Genomic DNA, 19,998 nt, shown 5'->3' with positions numbered 1-19,998 from the left:
TCCTACTTGGTCGTGGTGAATCATTTTAATGTACTGTTGAATCCTATTGGCTAGTATTTTGGTGAGAATTTTCACATTTGTGTTCATCAAGGATATTGGTCTGTAGTTCTCTTTTTTGATGGGATCCTTGTCTGGCTTTGGGATCAAAGTGATGCTGGCCTCATAAAATGAGTTTGGAAGTTTTCCTTCCATTTCTATTTTTGGAACAGTTTCCGGAGAATAGGAATTAGTTCTTCTTTAAATGTTTGGTAGAATCCCCCCGGGAAGCTGTCTGGCCCTGGGCTTTTGTTTGTTTGGAGATTTTTGGTGACTGTTTCAATCTCCTTACTGGTTATGGGTCTGTTCAGGTTTTCTATTTCTTCATGGTTCAGTTGTGGTAGTTTATATATCTCTAGGAATGCATCCATTTCTTCCAGATTGTCAAATTTGTTGGCATAGAGTTGCTCATAGTATGTTCTTATAATTGTCTGTATTTCTTTGGTGTTAGTTGTGATCTCTCCTCTTTCATTCATGATTTTATTTATTTGGATCCTTTCTCTTTTCTTTTTGATAAGTCTGGCCAGGGGTTTATCAATCTTATTAATTCTTTCAAAGAACCAGCTCCTAGTTTCGTTGATTTGTTCTATTTTTTTGTTGTTGTTGTTTCTATTTCATTGATTTCTGCTCTGATCTTTATGATTTCTCTTCTGCTGGGTTTAGGGTTTCTTTCTTGTTCTTTCTCCAGCTCCTTTAGGTGTAGGGTTAGGTTGTGTACCTGAGACCTTTCTTGTTTCTTGAGAAAGGCTTGTACCGCTATATATTTTCCTCTCTGGACTGCCTTTGTTGTGTCCCACAGATTTTGAACCGTTGTATTTTCATTATCATTTGTTTCCATGAATTTTTTCAATTCTTCTTTAATTTCCTGGTTGACCCATTCATTCTTTAGAAGGGTGCTGTTTAGTCTCCATGTATTTGGGTTCTTTCCAAATTTCCTCTTGTGATTGAGTTCTAGCCTCAGAGCATTGTGGTCTGAAAATATGCAGGGAATGATCCCAATCTTTTGATACCAGTTGAGACCTGATTTAGGACCGAGGATGTGATCTATTCTGGAGGATGTTCCATGTGCACTAGAGAAGAATGTGTATTCTGTTGCTTTGGGATGAAATATTCTGAATACATCTGTGATGTCCATCTGGTCCAGTGTGTCATTTAAGGTCTTTATTTCCTTGTTGATCTTTTGCTTGGATGATCTGTCCATATCTGTGAGGGGAGTGTTAAAGTCCCCTACTATTATTGTATTTTTGTTGATGTGTTTCTTTGATTTTGTTATTAATTGGTTTATATAGTTGGCTGCTCCCATGTTAGGGGCATAAATATTTAAAATTGTTAGCTTTTCTTGTTGGCCATATCCTTTGAGTATGATATAATGTCCTTCCTCATCTCTTATTATAGTCTTTGGCTTAAATCTTATTGATCTGATATAAGGATTTCCACTCCTGCTTTCTTCTGATGTCCATTAGCATGGTAAATTGTTTTCCATCCCCTCACTTTAAATCTGGAGGTGTTTTCACGTCTAAAATGAGTTTCTTGTAGGCAACATATAGATGAGTTTTGTTTTCTTATCCATTCTGATACCCTCTGTTTTTTGATTGGGGCATTTAGCCCATTAACATTCAGGGTAACTATTAAGAGATATGAATTTAGTGCCATTGTATTGCCTGTAAGGTGACTGTTACTGTATATTGTCTCTGTTCCATTCTGATCTACTACTTTTAGGCTCTCTCTTGGCTCAGAGGGCCGCTTTCAATATTTCCTGTAGAGCTGGTTTGGTGTTTGCAAATTCTTTCAGTTTTTGTTTGTCCTGGTGTAATGCCAGATGTGTTGTACGCCCACCTTAAAAGACCACCAGAGACGCAAGCAAAGCCAAACAGCAAGGGTCGTTTATCGCGAGTTCGAACCCAGACCTCCGTGCACTCATTGCCAGTGACGCTGAGAGGTCTCGAGCAGAGTAAGTGCAGGGTTTTTATAAGCAGGTACAAACAAGTTTTTGGGTGGGGTACAAACAAGTTAAAAAAATCATACCTGGTGTTGGGTGATTGGTGTTGGGAGCCCGTGCGCATTAAGTGAGCATTTGAACAGAAGCGAAAGTAGCTAGTTAGCCCGCGCGTTGAGCAAGCACTTTTACAGAAGCAGAAGTAGCTGGTTGATAACACTTTCAAGCGTAAACAAGTCTCGGTGTAAACAAGTTTCGGGTGGGGTGAGGTTTGTCCAGGCCTTTCATTTCCCCCTCTCTCTAGTACCTGAGGAGCCAATCTTGGATCCTCTGTGGTCATGACTGCAGTCGTTGTCGTGTAAGTCTAGGGGCTGGTATTGTTGTCTTAAGACCAGAGTTTGCACTGTCTGGAGGCGTTGATTGACAAAAGTTACCAGACTGTTTAAAATGCATGTTCCAAAAGTTAACAGGAGGAGTAAGATACAGATGGGTCTCAGCAAGGAAGAGATAAAGGTCGTTAGCCAAGGGGATGAGGCAAACCAGGATTGGAATATACCCTGTGTTGCCTCTCGCTCCTTTTTCCACTTTGCCAACCCTTCTCTCACCTTAGCCATAGAATCTTTGACTACTCCTGAGTGATCAACATAGAAACAACATTCCTCCTTAAGAGCAGCACAGAGGCCCCCCTGTTGGAGGAGTAGGAGATCTAACCCCCGTCTGTTTTGTAGGACTACTTCAGCTAACGAGCTGATTAACTCTTGTAACTTTGAGATGGATAATTCTAGCTCCTGTATATCTGCATCTATGGCTTCTTGCAGGCCCTGATAGTGGTGTTGTTGTGAGATTAAGGCTGAAGTTCTGGTGGCTACCCCGGCAGTTCCTAGTCCTAGCCCCAGGATGAGTGCAAGAATCCAGCTTACGGGTTCTCTATTAACCCTGTGTGGTCCTCCCTCCCAGTATGAAATCACATCCTCATAGGGGTGGTAGATTAGGCGAGGTACAAGATACACCAGAACACAATAGTCTTTAGTTCCGTTCAGTGCTGACAGATGGATGCATGGGGTAAGTCCAGAGGCACAGGCCCACCAGGTATTTTGGGGTGGTATTAGATATTTTTCTGTGTTATTTATGGCTATAGTCTGGTTGCAGATGTGGGAATGTTCCGGTGGGACCTGTCCTATACAAGTCCCTTGTCTGCTTATGGCCGTTATAGTTAGGCGATGGTTGGAGTTAGACCAACGACACCCAGAAGGTGAACTGGAGCTATTATAACTTCCAGAAGTGGCCAAGCCCTCATAAAAGGGGGGTGATGTTTCATAACACAACCAGCAGGACAGGACTCTGTGGCGCTAGGATTAGTATAGTTTAGGACTTGAAAGGCATACTGAACTAGTTGGGTTAGGTGGGTGGGGGTGTCTTTTGGCTTAGGGCCCATTACTACTACAGGCAGCTTTTCGGGGCTTGAAGTGTGGAAGGTTGGCGCTGTCTTGGGAGGATTGGTTGGGCCGTATGTGTGGGTAAGTGGTGTTGGCCTTGGCCTTGATCTCTGGGGAGGTAAGGCGAGAACTGGATTGGGTCCTATGGCTACCAGAGGCTCAAGGGGGGCAATGAAGAGTCTAATTCCGAATAGAGCTCCGGGATCTTTGGGGCCCAATCTAGTCTTTTCAAAAAGTCTTAGCCCCCAGAATAACATTCCAGAGCTCCATCTGGTGTCTTTCTGTCCTGGGGGAGTGAAGGAAATGATTACTGGATTACAGATTCCTTTGATACCTCTACCAAAATTTTTGGAGCACTGCTTGGTAGTGGGTAGCCTTTTGACTGTTATGAGGTCTTGTTTGTATGGTGGGGTCCACCAAGTGTGCCCTGTGGAGACACAGCTCCATGATGAGCAATAAAAATTAGAGGCTCCCCCACATTGCCATGCTCTCTCTGGTGGATGGCTGGGACAGATGTAAAAGTGATGTTTGCTTATGAAGGTTTCGTCCCAGGTTAGGTGGAGGGGTTTAGCTAAGTCAAAGGTTAGAGAAGAAACCATGTCCTCTGGGGAGCAATTTTACTGGTAGAGTTTAGAATTTCTCCGTTATCCACATTATAGACTATCCATGTTAGGTTAAGTGGCATATGAGGACTGGAGGTCCCACACCATGGCAGGAATGTAAGCAGCAGGACAGAGAGAGAGAGTTTCATAATAATTATTGGGGAAGCGGGGGTCGGGTTTTTGGTGCAGAGTTAGTTTTAGAGGATTGTCCTTACTGCGGTCCACTGTCCAACTGACGTCCTGGTCAGGCTCCCTGACGAGATCCGAGAGGGGGTCAACTGGTTTGATGTGAGTGTGGTGGACCCAGGCGGCTATGTTGTCTACTTTGACGGCTGTGGGGGTGGCCAGGATGATCTGGTAAGGTCCTTTCCACCTGGGTTCGAGGATCTCAGGCCGATGTCGCTTGACGAGGACCCAGTCCCCCAGACGAAGTTGGTGGGGTGCAGGCGGTGGCTCTGTCTTATACAAGTCCTTCAGTTTAGGCCAAATCCTTTTGTGGACCTGCTGCAGGGCTTGGAGGGAAAACACAAGGGAGTTATCCTGGTCCGACTCTATGAGATCAGTTTTGAGTTTGGGAATGACAGGAGGAGGCCTGCAATACATGATCTCATAGGGTGTGAGCCCCAGCTCGTATGGGGTGTTGCGTACCCGATACAGAGCGTAGGGGAGTAGAGCCACCCAGTTAGCACCAGTCTCCATGGTCAATTTAGCAAGGGTCTCTTTTAAAGTTCTATTCATCCTCTCTACCTGTCCTGAGCTCTGGGGTCTATATGCACAATGTAATTTCCAATTAACCCCAAGTTAAGTAAGCCAGGCCGTGACTTACCTTAGAAACGAAGGCTGGCCCATTATCTGATCCCATCATAACAGGAAAGCCATACCTGGGCAGGATATCCTCAAGTAGTTTCTTTGCTACAACCTGCGCGGTTTCATGCTTGGTTGGGAAAGCCTCAGTCCAACCTGAAAAGGTATCTATGAACACCAGTAAATACTTATATCCATATTTTCCAGGCTTTACTTCTGTAAAGTCTATTTCCCAGTAGGCTCCCGGCAGGGTCCCTCTTTCTCAGGATCCGGCCACAGCGGGATGTGGGTGAGTGTTCTGGAAATGGCAGGCTGTACAGCTTGAGGTAATCTTCTCTGTCTTCCTGGTGATATCTTTGATGAGTAGCTTGGATTGCCTTATAAGATCCTGAAGTCTTTTAGAACCCAAGTGGGTCGTGCGATGAATTCGCTCCAAGACTGTCTGCCCCAAGGTCTCGGGGAGGATGATGTTATCCTTGGCATCCCTCCACCGATCATCCTTGATCTGAGTCATTGGGAGTTTGCTCATCCAGGCGATGTCCTCTCCAGAGTACTTGGGGTGAGGTGGCAGTTCTCGGCGCCCTGGGTCAGGCAGCTGTACAGGCAACACCGGAATGGTCCTGTGGGCTATCTGGCGAGCAGTCTGGTCAGCAAGGTTGTTTCCCCGGGAAACCAGATCATTTGGTTTCTGGTGACCAGAGCAGTATACTATGGCCAGTTTCTTGGGGGCCCAGATGGCCGTTAGTAGGGCCAAAATTTCATCCCTGTTTTTAATGTCTTTCCCCTTGGCAGTGACTAAACCTCTCTCTCTGTAAATTGCTCCATGGATGTGGGCTGTGGCAAAGGCATATCGACTGTCTGTGTACACAGTCATCCGGAGGCCCTGCCCCAACTTTAGGGCCTGGGTCAGGGCGATTAACTCAGCTCTTTGTGCTGAGGTGCCCGGAGGCAATGCCTCTGCCCAAATAACCTCTGTTTCAGATGTCTCCATGGCCCCTGCGTACCTTTGTCCTTGGTGAACGAAGCTGCTGCCATCGGTGAACCAGACAACTTCGGCATCCATCAGGGGGTAGTCCTGCAGGTCTTCTCGTAGCCCATAAGTCTGGGCCAATATGTCGGCGCAGTCATGGAGGGGTGCATCCAAGTCCGGGTCAGGTAACAGGGAGGCAGGGTTTAGGGCCCGAGGGGAAGTATAAGTTATTCTTAAGGGGTTTAGTAGTAGTCCTTGGTAATGGACCAAGCGAGCATTACTCATCCATCGGTCCAGAGGTTGTTTAAGGACGCCTTCAATAGCATGCGGGGTGGTCACATGTAATTCCTGACCCATAGACAGCTTATCGGCGTCCTTTACCATTAGGGCGGTGGCCGCTATCATCCGCAGGCAAGGGGGCCACCCGGCTGCCACGGGGTCTAATTTCTTTGAAAGGTATGCTACGGGTCTAGGCCAGGGGCCTAGACTTTGAGTCAGTACTGCTTTAGCCACCCCATTATGCTCATCCACAAACAGGTGGAACGGTTTAGAAATGTCTGGTCGACCCAGAGCCGGGGCAGAGAGGAGGGCCTTTTTTATCTGCTGGAAGGCTCGTTGTGCCTCCTCCGTCCATTTAAAATCCTGCTGGTTTCTGGAAGCTGCGTACAGAGGCTTGGCCATCTCGGCGAAGCCTGGTATCCATAGTCAGCAGTATCCTGCCGTCCTCAGGAATTCTCTTACCTGGCGTGGTGAGGCAGGTCGGGGGATGCGGAGCACAGCATCCTTGCGGGCATCAGTGGGCCATCTTTGTCCTCCTTTGAGCAAGTACCCTAGGTACACTACTTCAGGCTTACAGATCTGGGTCTTCTTTGCTGAGGCTCGGTATCCTAAGTCACCGAGGGTTTGAAGGAGGTTTTTCGGTTCCTCGGAGGCAGGCTTGTTGAGTCTCTGCAGCTATTAAAAGATCATCTACATATTGCAAGAGCGTTATGTCAGGATTCTGATTTCTGTACTCACTTAGATCCTCGTGGAGGGCCTCATCAAACAGGGTGGGCGAGTTCTTGAATCCCTGCGGGAGACACGTCCATGTCAACTGCCCATTTATGCCTCTCTCAGGGTCTGTCCTTTCGAATGAGAAGAGTTCCTGGCTTGTGGATGCTAAGGGTATACTGAAAAAAGCATCCTTTAGGTCGAGAACGGTATACCACTTCTTGTTTGGCCTCAGGACACTGAGGAGAGTGTAAGGGTTAGGGACAGTGGGATGTATGTCCATAACCCATTTGTTAACTTCCCTCAAGTCTTGCACTGGCCGGTAATCCCTGCTGTTGGACTTATGCACCGGCAGCAGGGGAGTGTTCCAAGCCGAGTGGCAGGGGCGTTAATACACCAGAGTCCAGGAGGCGATGGATGTGGGGGGTGATACCCGACTTAGCCTCCGCAGATAGGGGGTATTGTTTCACCCGGATGGGGTCAGCCCCAGGTTTGAGCTCTATAAAGAGGGCCGGTCGGTGTTTTGCCAGTCCTATGCCCCCTGTTTCGGCCCAGGCTTCCAGTAACCGGCGTAGCCAGGACTCGATATCCTGCTCTTGAGGGAGCGCAGTTTGGTGGAGCAGATGCTCATCTTCCAAACGCACTGTGAGTATTGTTAATGGCAGGTTCCGTGAGTCGGTCACCGTGGGACCGCCAAGCGACTCGGGTTGGAAGTAAATGTGTGCTCCCATTTTAGTGAGTAAGTCTCGTCCTAGTAAGGGGCAGGGGCTGTCAGGGATGACCAAGAAGGAATGGGTTACCTCCCCTGTACTCAAGTTAACTGTCCGTTGGGTGGTCCAGGGGTATCTTCTAGTTCCGGTGGCTCTCTGGACAGGAGGATCTCTCCGAAATCTTTCCATACGGTTTGGTTAACACTGAGTGTTGAGCTCCCGTGTCAACCAAGAACTGTATGGGGTTCCCCTCCACTTGTAGGGTTACCCTGGGCTCGGGGAGTGGAACCGAACCCGGTCCCCCCAGTCCAAATCCTGTGTGGATAGGATGGGAGTGGGTCTTGGCTCCCATGGCTGTGGTCTAGCTCGCAAGGGGTCTTTCCTAGGGCAGTCACATGCCCAATGCCCTTTTTCCCGGCAATAGGCGCATTGGTCTTTATCTAGAGGATGTCTAGATTGTTGGGCCATCTGAGCTCCCCTTGGAGGGGCTGATTCCCTCTGGACGAAGATGGCCAGGACCTTGGTCATTTCCTTGATCACCTTTAGCTGTTTATCCTCTGGGGTATCCCGGCTATTGTAGACACGTTGTGCTATACGCAGCAGGTCCTGACCTCTTTTCCTTCCAGATCCTCTAATTTCTGGAGCTTCTTTTTAATGTCAGGGGCTGCCTGGTTGACAAAGGACATAACTACTGCTGCCTGATTCTCAGGGGCCTCGGGATCCATGGGGGTATACTGTCTAAAGGCTTCCATCAACCTTTCTAGAAATGCCGCTGGACTCTCTGTCTTACCTTGCATTACTGCATATACCTTAGCCAAATTGGTGGGCTTGCGAGCAGCAGCCCTGAGACCCGCCATTAGAGTCTGGCGATAAATGAGTAGTCGTCCCCTACCTTCTGCCGCGTTGTGGTCCCAGTCAGGCCTGGTCAGAGGGAAACTTGCATTAATGAGGTCCGGGTTAGCTGTTGGTGGACCATCATCCCCAAGAGACCAACTTTCTTGCTTCCACCTGGATCCTTTCCCTTTCTTCCGTAGTAAACAGGATTCATAAGAGCTGTTGGCAGTCATCCCAGGTGGGCTGGTGGGTGAACATGATGCTATCTAAAAGAACTATGAGATCCTTTGTATTATCCGAGAATTGCACATTCTGACTTTTCCAGTTATACAGATCACTGGTTGAAAAAGGCCAATACTGGAGTCTAGGGTTACCAGTGTCATGGGGGGCCAATCTCCCGAAGGGGTAAAGCCACAGTTGAGTCTGGCGGGTGGGGAGGGTTTTCTCTTTGAGAGCGCCCTCTAGTGTGCCCGGCAGGCCCATCGGTCCCTCCGCGGGGTGGATTGGGGCGGTTATCACCTCTCCACCCTCCGTTCCCGCTTGAGGTGGAGCTGGGGCGGCCATTGCCTCCCGATCCTCCACTACCGCCTGAGCTCTTGCGGGAGGGGGTTGGTAACGGGGTGGATCGAAACTGAGTAAATCTTGGCTATCAGGGAGGACAGGCAGAGGGGGCGCAGATGGGTTTCGAGGTTTAGCAGGTTCTGTAGGTCGAGCTACAAGGACCTTGCAGTTTCCTGCGGATAGGAAGGGGCTTAGCCAGGGAGGGGGATCTTCTACTAAATCTTGCCAGACCAATATGTAGGGTGCTTGGTCTGGATGCTCCTCCTTTCCAGGCAAGAGAATCTGGGCCTTGATCTTAAGGATAATGGATAGGCAAAAGGTGCCTTCTATGGGCCATTCCACCCCAAAGATCGGCCATTCGGAGCAGCAGAAAGTGATGAGTTTAGATCTCCGGATATCCAGGCTCAGATTATTGCCTCTCGCCCGAACATCCTTGAAATTAGCCAGGAGGAGAGAGAGAGGAGTGCTCTGGGTCTGCCCCATCTGGTCAGGCAGTTCCCAGATTAAGAATATGGTTAGGACGAAGAGGAAAGCGCCTAGAATAGGCAGGGAGCGACAGAGGCACCGGTGCAAGGGATGGGAGATGAAGGAACAAGTTAGGAATAGGGAGGGGCTAGCTGAGGATGTGTACTCCGGGTTGGTCAGTCCGAAGGGGTAAATAGTGACCTTTGGAGAGCTAAAAGTCGGAGCTAGGGTGCGTTTCATCCTCCGGTGATGGGAGTAGAGATTCTCTTCCTCCACCTGCCAGGGTGAATCTGAAAATGAAACAGGTTGGGAAACACAGAAGGTTTGGAAGAGGTTTCTTATGTCTCAGTGGGGCAGTAGCAAGGTTTGAGCGTTAGGAGACCCAATGTTGCAACCTAAAAATACATTCTTGTGATAGTTTTTCCTTTGTCATACATATAGTTGCGGACAAGGGGAGGGGGATCTTTCAGGTGCTGTCCTGCTTGCATCCCTTGCGGGAACTTAGGAGCATCTTAGCTAAGGTCTATCCATATAATCCCCGGACCAGGCTACTCCGTAGAGTAGATGACCGTTATATGCCATATGACACTCCGCGAGACACAGGGTGCAGCCCACTCAGACTCCGTAGCGGAAGCGGTGGAGCCATATAGACACATTCACACAGTCTAGCACTCTTCAGAATCAAACGGGTCAGACATCTACAGACACGATAGCATTTATCATAGTTCACACCTCTGATGGTCTCCCTGGGGTGGGACTCTAACCCACGATCCCTGAGAGACCCCTGATGGGCCCTTTGGGGTGGGACTCTAACCCACGATCCCTGAGCGACCCCTGGTGGGCAACGAGGGACATCTCCGTCGGCGCATCTGCCAGGGCGTATTTGCCAGTCCTCGGTCTGGGACTCGAACCCAGATACAGAAGACAGAATGCAAAAACAGAACACAGGAACAAAGCTCACGAAAGACAAAACGTAGAGACAAAGCCGGCTCTCTTACCGTTCGGCTCCCAACGACCTGTTGACCGGTTGCCTGGTGGTCCTGAAGGGGGGGTATCCTGGGAGAGCCCCCAAATGTAATGCCGGATGCGTTGTACGCCCACCTTAAAAGACCACCAGAGTCGCAAGTCAAAGCCAAACAGCAAGGGTCGTTTATTGCAAGTTCGAACCCGGACCTCCATGCACTCGTTGCTGGTGACGCTGAGAGGTCTCGAGCAGAGTAAGTGCAGGGTTTTTATAAGCAGGTACAAACCAGTTTTTGGGTGGGATACAAACAAGTTAAAAAAATCATACCTGGTGTTGGTTGATTGGTGTTGGGAGCCCGTGCGCATTAAGTGAGCATTTGAACAGAAGCGAAAGTAGCTAGTTGTCCCGCACGTTGAGCAAGCACTTTTACAGAAGCAGAAGTAGCTGGTTGATAACACTTTCAGGCGTAAACAAGTCTCGGGTGTAAACAAGTTTCGGGTGGGGTAAGGTTTGTCCAGGCCTTTCACTGGAAGCTTTTTATGTCTCCTTCTATTTTCAATGATAGCCTCACTGGATATAGTATTCTTGGCTGCATGTTTTTCTCGTTTAGTGCTCTGAATATATCATGCCAGCTCTTTCTGGCCTGCCAGGTCTCTGTGGATAAGTCTGCTGCCAATCTAATATTTTTACCATTGTATGTTACAGACTTCTTTTCCCAGGCTGCTTTCAGGATTTTCTCTTTGTCACTAAGACTTGTAAATTTTACTATTAGGTGACTGAGTGTGGACCTATTCTTATTGATTTTGAGTGGGTTCTCTGCACCTCCTGGATTTTGATGCTTGTTCCCTTTGCCATATTGGAGAAATTCTCTCCAATAATTCTCTCCAATATACCTTCTGCTCCCCTCTCTCTTTCTTCTTCTTCTGGAATCCCAATTATTCTAATGTTGTTTCATCTTATGATGTCACTTATCTCTCGAATTCTCCCCTTGTGGTCCAGGAGCTGTTTGTCCTTCTTTTGCTCAGCTTCTTTATTCTCTGTCATTTGGTCTTCTATATCACTAATTCTTTCTTCTGCCTCATTTATCCTAGCAGTGAGAGCCTCCATTTTTTATTGCACCGCATTAGTAGCTTTTTAAATTTCAACTTGGTTAGATTTTAATTCTTTTATTTCTCGAGAAAGGGCTTTTATATCTCCCGAGATGGTTCTCTAATATCTTCCATGCCTTTTTTGAGCCCGGCTAGAACCTTGAGAATCGTCATTCTGAACTCTAGATCTGACATATTACCAATGTCTGTATTGATTAGGTCCCTAGCCTTCGGTGCTGCCTTTTGTTCTTTTATTTTGTGGTGAATTTTTCCGCCTTGTCATTTTGTCCAGATAAAAGTATATGAAGGAGCAAGTAAAATATTAAAAGGGTGGCAAAGACCCCAGGAAAATATGCTTTAACCAAATCAGAAGAGATCCCAAATTGTGAGGGGGGAGAAAGGGGGAATAAAGAGGTTCAGAAAGAAAGAAAGAAAGAAAAAGAAACAATTAAAAAAAGAAAACAAATAAAGAAAAAATATAAAAAAGAAAAATATATATATTAGATAAACTAGTTAAAAAACGTTAAAAAAGAAAAGGGTAAAAATTTTTTAAAAATTAGCAGAAGAGAAAAAAAATTGAAAAGAAAAAAAAAATTAACTGCAAAACTAAAGAATCATGGGGAGAAAGCCCTGAGTTCCGTGCTTTGCTTTCTCCTCCTCTGGAATTCCACTGCTCTCCTTGGAATTGAAACTGCACTCCTTGGTAAGTGAACTTGGTCCTGGCTGGATTTCTTGTTGATCTTCTGGGGGAGGGGCCTGGTGTAGTGCTTCTCAAGTGTCTTTGCCCCAGGCAGAATTGTACCACCCCTACCAGGGGCCGGGCTGATAATCAGCTCGGGTTTGCTTTCAGGAGCTTTTGTTCCCTGAGCACTTTCAGTAGAGTTCCAGAGGACGGGAATGAAAATGGCGGCCTCCTGGTCTCTGGCCCAGAGGAGCCGAGAACCCGGGGTCCCACTCCTCAGTGAGCCCTCAGAGGATAGCGCCCAATTACTCTCGTCTCCTGGTCTCTGGCCGCACTCCGAGCTCACCAAGCCTGCGACCGGCTCAAGGTAACCCCAAGCTGAGAGCTCACTCCTTGGTCTGTCTCTGTAACCAGCTTCCCTGGTCTAATACCTATGAGCTCTGCGACACTCAGACACCCCCAATCCTTCTGTGACCCCGCGGGACCTGCGGCCACACTGACCCCGTGTGGGCTTCACCCCGCTTTAGCCTCTGGAGTGACGTCCCTCAGCAGAACAGACTTTTAAAAGTCCCGATTTTGTGCTCCGTTGCTCCGCCACTTGCCAGGAGCCGGCCCCTCCCCCCGGGGTCTATCTTCCCGTTGCTTTGGATTCACTTCTCCGCCAGTGCTACCTTTCAGAAAGTGGTTGATTTTCTGTTTCTAGAATTGCTGTTCTTCTTCTCTTCGATCTCCCGTTGGATTTGTAGGTGTTTGCAATCTTTAGATAAGCTATCTAGCTGATCTCCTGCTACCGGAAGTAGTCTCAGCCTGCTACTTCTCTGCCATCTTGACTCCTCCTCCCCAAGAAGGACTTTTGTATCTAGATCTTTTATGGTATCTACAAGCCTTTTGAGATGAATAGGGAAGTTTGGGGATTGGTAAAAAGGTAAAAGTCAAAGGTAAAATTGCTAAAAGACTAAATTTGTAAGACAAGTACAATTGCCTTTTTTTTTTTAATTTTTAAAGATTTTTATTTATTTATTTGACAGAGCGAGGTCACAAGTAGGCAGAGAGGCAGGCAGAGAAAGAGAGAGGAGGAAGCAGGCTCCCCGCCAAGCAGAGAACCCCATGTGGGACTCAATTCCAGGATCCTGAGATCATGACCTGAGCCAAAGGCAGAGGCTTAACCCACCCAAAGGCAGAGGCTTAACCCACCCAGGTGCCCCACGTACAATTGCCTTCAATTCCTCAAAGAATTGGATTGCAACCTGAATGCTGTCAAGTCGCTGACACAGCCATCCAATTACATTATCCTCAACTTCCTTTTTTATATCAGAGAGAAAATCTTTAATCGAAAGTTTGCTATGTTCTAGATTCAAAGCGGTTTCTTTGGGGTGTTTTAGTGAATTGTTCCAATAAAGGCTTCAGATGTTTTTTCTTCCCTCCTGGGTACATAGTTTCATTTTAGCTTAGAGGAGAAAGCCTGAAATAAAAGTTCCTATCAGGCTCTCAATATCAGCTTCTGTTTTGGCCAACTTCGGACCATAAAGATACTTTTAAAAAATAATAATCCTTTCAAATATCTTCTCAGGTTAAAAAAAACACAACACGAAACAAAAACAAATATATTGTCATGTTACAGCCAATATAAATAGTTAATAGCCCTAAGAGATAACTATGCTCCCAGGATCCATAGCCACTTCCAAAGAGAACCAAAAGAAAGACCTAGGCGATTTCCCTGAGAGCTGACAAAAGTCAGTAGGACCCCAGCTTGAAATGGAATGCAACCTTCATTTCTGTCCAGCCATATTTTGGGGGCCCCCAACTGATGGTTGCCAAACCACGTTCTCAGGACACAGAAAGAGACAAGAAATCAAAGGTTGTCCCTGGGAAAGGAAGGATCAATGCAATGAGTACCTGAAAGTAAATTTATGAATCACAATTCAAAGATCTAATTCTTTTTATAATTTAAATTCCAGGGGTGCTTGGGTGACTCAGTGGGTTGAGCCTCTGCCTTCAGCTCAGGTCATGATCCCAGGGTCTTGGGATCGAGGCCCACATCAGGCTCTCTGCTCAACGGGGAGCCTGCTTCCCCCTCTTTCTCTGCCTGCCTCTCTGCCTGCTTGTGATCTCTCTCTGTCAAATAAATAAATAAATAAAAATCTTAAAAATACAGGGGCGCCTGGGTGGCTCAGTGGGTTAAAGCCTCTGCCTTCGGCTCAGGTCATGATCCCGGAGTCCTGGGATCGAGCCCCGCATCGGGCTCTCTGCTCAGCAGGGAGCCTGCTTCCTTCTCTCTCTCTGCCTGCCTCTCTGCCTACTTGTGATCTCTGTCTGTCAAATAAATAAATAAAATCTTAAAAAAAAAATACATATAAAGGGGTGCCTGGGTGGCTCAGTGGGTTAAAGCCTCTGCCTTTGGCTCACGTCATGATCCCAGAGTCCTGGGATCGAGCCCCACATCGGGCTCTCTGCTCAGCAGGGAGCCTGCTTCCTGCTCTCTCTGCCTGCCTCTCTGCCTACTTGTGATCTCTGTCAAATAAATAAATAAAATCTTAGAATATATATATATATATATATATATATATATATATATATATATATTCCAGTTAACATACAGTGTGGTATCAGTTGCAGGTGTACAATATAATGATTCAACACTTCCATACATTATCAGTGCTCATCACAAGTGCACTCCTTAGTCCCTATCACCTGTTTCATCCATCTCCCCCACCACCGACCTCCCTTTTGGTAACCATCAGTTTGTTCTCCATAGTGAAGAATCGCTTTCTTGGTTGTTTCTTTTCTTTTTTTTTTCCTTTGCTCATTTCTTTTGTTTCTTAAATTCCACATATGAGTGAAATCATATTTGTCTTTCTCTCACTGACTTATTTCACTTAGCCTAACATTCTCCAGCTTCATCTGTGTTGTCTCAAATGGCAAGATTTCTTTCTTTTTTATAGCTTAATAATATTCTACATCTTCTTTACCTGTTTGCCAATCTGTGGACACTTGGGCTGCCTCCATATCTTGGCTATTATAAATAATGTTGTTATAAACACAGGGATGCATGTATCCCTTTGAATTAGTACTTGTGTATCCTCTGGGTAAATACCTAGTAGTGTGATTCCTGGATCATAAAGCATTCTATTTTTAACTTTTTTTTTTAAGATTTTATTTATTTATTTGACAGAAATCACAAGTAGATGGAGAGGCAGGCAGAGAGAGAGAGAGGGAAGCAGGCTCCCTGCTGAGCAGAGAGCCCGATGAAGGACTCAATCCCAGGACCCTGAGATCATGACCTGAGCCAAAGGCAGCGGCTTAACCCACTGAGCCACCCAGGCACCCCTATTTTTAACTTTTTGAAGAATCTCCATCCTGTTTTCCAGAGTGGCTGCACCAGTTTGCATTCCCACCAACGGTGCAGGGGAGTTCCCTTTTCTCTACAACCCCATCAACACCTGTTGGGTCTTGTATTGTTAATTTTAGCCATTCTGACAGGTGTAAGGTGATATCTCATTGTAGTTTTAATTTGCATTTCCCTGATGATCAGTGATGTTGAGTATTCAAAGATCTAATTCTTACAGATTTTTTTTCTTTTTCTTTTTTTTTTTTTTTTTTGGCCTGTGAATCTGAACTTGGAAATGAAGAGACAACATGAAATTTTACCTTTCTCTTTCGAACAGGTGCTAGAGAGATCTGGGAGAGCTGACTTTGATAAGAATTCTTACCCTTTGCCAGCTCTTGCTAGTTTTCCTAGGATCCTATCTGTAGACTCTGGATGAGGTGGGGTGTCCTGGTGGGTCTCATCCTGGTCACCAGAAACTGTAGAGAAGGGAAAGTAATTCTTCCTCTACCCTTTATGGCAAGTGCTTGGCTGAGACCCCTTCTTCTCCAGGACACCTAATAAATGGATAAGCTTATTTTGGTTAAAAATTCTCCACAGTGGCCTCTGTTTTTCAAGATTATCTTTGGTTAAGGTTAACCTTGTTCAGCCTTAAAACAACATTTTATTCACCTGAGGCCTCACACTGGCCTCCAGCATAAGTCAGACCCATTCTGACCCTAGACCTGTTTGGTTTCTAAGGCAGAACCAGTCTTAACTCTGGATCTAGTCCTACTCCAGCCAATTTCTGGACCCAGTGTGGAAACAAATGCTCAGATAAAGCCTGAAAGTTCATACTGCAAAAGCTGTGGAGCTAGGATCCTAGAGGGACTTGCCCATGACCTCCAGAGACAGCAGGAAAGCAGTGGGCTCAAGTGACTCAGCAGGTGCTTATGTCTGGTTGCTTGCTGTGCCTTGGGAACCCTGAGGGTTTCCTTTGGTTCCCTCTTCTGATACTAGAACTGTTGAAAAATAAACTAACTCAGATTAAAAATTTTAAGTTTATTTGAGCAAAAATTGAGTCAAATTAGGCAGCATCTAATCTAACAGGTAGAATGGAGCCCCATGGGAACTATACAGCATAGAAGAGTTTTAGAGAGAAACGGGAATGAGAGGAAAGGAGTTATACTAAGCAAAAAGCAGGTTGGTTGTTGCAAAATTATTTTCCTTTAGGGAATGCAGGGGTCTATTGGGCAGATTTACCCCACTAGTGTGATCAGGAGATTCTCAACTGACTAAGATTTCATTCGTCAGAGAGCTAAAACCATGATGAAGTCTCAGTCTAGTGACATGGGGCTGGGCCTAGCAAAAGTGACTCCATCTTGTTATTAACAATATGTTATAATTAACATCTGTGTATATCTTTTTGGTTGGCAAAGAGCTTTAACCTATTTTCTATCACTTAATTATGATGATTCTGTGAAGGAGATATTATGGTCAATTGTTATTCATGATAATAATCAAGAAAAGATATGTAATAATGCATTTGGTATTGAGCTTTCTGACTTAGTACATTGAATAAATTAGCTATTGTGGTTTTTTAAAAATCTTCACCCTTCCTTTTAGAGACAAGGAAAATGAGGCTCAGATATATTAAGAAACTTGCCCAAGGTTCACACAGCTAGTAAGAGTGGGGTGGGGATTGAAATTTTATGTCCGATTTCTCTGGGACATACCGTCCATAGCAGTGTAAGTAGCATGGCCTTGCCCAAGGTGACTAGAGAAATCCCAGACCTCAGAGTCAGGGGCCTGAGGTGAAGGCCTGGACTTGATAACAAATTTCCCAGATCACAGAGCTCTTCCTCTCTTCCCCCTCTTCCTGGTGAAATAGGGAGAGGACGCAGCTTCTCTTTCACAGATGGCAGCAGAGGTGGTTTTATTTTGACTTAGGAATGTATACACTTGAGCTATTTTACTGGCAGAATTACTTTGTTATATGTAGTGCCCAGATGAAGAGATATTTAAAAATATTAACAACGGACTAGTAACATAGGATTTTCTCAAATGTTCTCAGCTGTGATCCCATTACAGTTCATCCCCTCCACTTCTCAACATAGCACTGAGACATGCCCGTATCTGTCTATGTAAGCAAAAAAAAAAAAAAAAAAAAAAAAAAAAAGGAATTCTGATGCTTCCATCTGAGCATATTTTTTCATGAGAGTGTTCATCTTGCTAGATGGTAAGGTTGTCTGAAGTCAACCTTCAGTGCGGTTAGGAGCACCAGATTATATTTTGTTTTCAATTTTCTCATTTGCAAGAGGAGGATTTCTGCAATAAAATGCAGCTAAAATTGGCCTATGTCTGAATCGGGATCCTGAGAAACCAGGCGGTAATGAGGTGGAAAGGAAAAAAAGGTAGGGGAGAGGACGCCCCCTCTGAGAAATCTCATTTGCTAGGAAATCCTGTGATGAGTGTCTTGTTGGTAGTTGAAATGCAACTCCTGTTAAGCATTTGCTTCCTGCTGATCGGTGCCCTTTTTTTCTCCACTAGTTTTTCTGTCTTGCTAAACTGTAATATCCCTCTCACCTCTCGCCCACTTCCTTGATCACTGGTTTTGAAATTGATACATATTTTAATTTGTGATCTTTTATATATATAACATTTTATATATATAAAATATCTTTTTATATATAACATCTTATATATATATAAAACATAATATTTGTATATATCTTTTCTTATTTAATTTGTTTCCTTTTCTCCAAATAATAATGTTGGAATGACAAACATTGTCTAAAACCAACAAGGAGTTTCCTCACTGACTTTGCAATGGGAGCAATGAAGCTGAGTCTGGTACTGGCAGGAGGGCTGTCCCGAGCTCCTCATACCTTATCACCTCTAGTATAAGTACATTATCTAAACCAGAAGTTGTGAAGCAAAGGCTTTCATTTGGCTCACACAAATGAAAAAAATATATATTTTTTAATAGTTGCCAACTTTAAGACAAATCAGGATTACTCACAATAAAAATCCTTATTTCTGGCATCTTTTGAAAAATTCAGAGCTCTATACACTAGGCCTTTAATTTCTTATGGTAGAATGAGGTGCTGGTCGTGTAGCTTTGTCTGAGAACTGACATATTCCTTCCTAGATGCCCTGGTCCTCACTTCTTACTGATGTCTTGAAAAAAGCTTGGCCTTATAGGCATCTGAGATTGCAATCTGAGAAAGTTGGCCACTGGCTTCGACCTCCTTATCCCCAAAACATCAACCCCCAAGCAGGACCAATTTTTAATATTTGTTATAAGAGCAAACAGTGATCTACTAATATTTGGGAGAAGGTATTACATGGTTAGCCCACACTTGAGCATGTGCATATGACTTTGTTTCTGTGGTGGGTATCCACAGTGTTCTATGGGGCCATGCACTCTCACCCCTCTTCCTACACCAGCAGATCCAAAGAGGGCCAAGCATAAGCTCTGATGGGAGACAGAACAGCCTTCAGATTCTGGTTGTGCCATTCACTAATTGCATGATGTTGGATATATCATTTGACTTGTTCCAGTCCCAGTATCCACTACTATAAAATGAATATACTTTGAGTGTAAAATGAATAAATGCCTATTTGCACAGACCTGACCCACTTTAACACCAAACACATGTTCCCTATTTCTGTTCTTCCCCTTAGAGCCAATTGCTAGATTGAGTTGGCAAGCTCGCTCACTGAAAGGACAGCCAAATGGGTCAAAACAGTTCCTGGAAACCATGAAATCCTCCATGTGGAGAAGAGGCGTGATGAGGGGTGCCATTCAGCACAGAAAGCCCCTTCTGGAGCAGCTAGGGCATTCACAAGGTTCAGGTGCCCCCAGGTCAGGAGGGTATCTCAAGGTTGTATCTTCTGTGGGATGGACTAGACCTGTCCCTTGTCATAGTTGCTGCTGAACTACAACTACTTCAAAAGGAAGTATAGAGACAGTGAATTTGAGATCAGATTTGGGAGTGGAGCCCAGAGGCTTCCAGTTAAGTGTGAACACTGTATGAAAAAGAACAAAAGGGAGTGAGATATGCTAAAAGTGTGATTCATGAATTTACATTCAATAAAAAAACCCTTCCAGCTATAATTATCACATTTTTGCTAATATTGAGATTCTAGATGTCAGACTTAATATTTGAGTAAACTAATTAAAGAATTTTTTTTCGAGCCTTGACAAACAATCTTTTTTATTGAACGTTTTCAAACGCAGTTCTTTCCTCCTGAAACTGACTGATCTACATGACCAGCACTTGAGGGTAGAACCCATCTCACCTCTGCTTTTCCTTTTCTCTCTCCCTTCCCCTCCCCCCACTCCCAGCTCCATTGTGTGTTCTTTTGTTGAGGGCACTATTTTCCAGACAGTGTTAATGTGTCTTTTTTATGCATTTGCCAAATAGTTCTAGGTGGAATTGCCTCTTAAGATTTCCTCTTTGGCTGTGGCACATTCAAACTCAAATTGTTGTGCTCAGTAGGGCTATTGTCACATTATAACAGGGAAAATGCTTCATCATGTGTTATAGAGCAAGATGGAATCTTTGCTAAGGAGCTCGGGGATCAAAGCGTAGAGAAAAGATTAATTTTTA

General features: G+C 45.2%; 1 protein-coding gene across 1 annotated transcript in view; it reads right to left on the bottom strand.

Moving 5' to 3' along the window:
- Positions 1-4,082: 4,082 nt before the first annotated feature.
- The window catches only part of LOC131999281 (uncharacterized), a 30,466-nt gene continuing 14,550 nt past the window's right edge, over positions 4,083-19,998 (bottom strand). The window contains 10 exon segments of the mRNA XM_059372071.1: positions 4,083-4,817; positions 4,819-5,071; positions 5,192-6,702; positions 6,704-7,159; positions 7,161-7,647; positions 7,649-7,790; positions 7,793-8,095; positions 8,098-8,467; positions 8,469-9,634; positions 10,343-10,445. Of these exon segments, the coding sequence (XP_059228054.1) occupies positions 4,083-4,817; positions 4,819-5,071; positions 5,192-6,702; positions 6,704-7,159; positions 7,161-7,647; positions 7,649-7,790; positions 7,793-8,095; positions 8,098-8,467; positions 8,469-9,634; positions 10,343-10,445 (5,526 nt within the window).

The sequence above is a fragment of the Mustela nigripes genome, chromosome 13, assembly GCF_022355385.1.
Source record: "Mustela nigripes isolate SB6536 chromosome 13, MUSNIG.SB6536, whole genome shotgun sequence".
Taxonomy (NCBI): domain Eukaryota; kingdom Metazoa; phylum Chordata; class Mammalia; order Carnivora; family Mustelidae; genus Mustela; species Mustela nigripes.
Note: the sequence above shows the minus strand (reverse complement) of the source record. Positions and strands in the feature narration are given on the sequence as shown.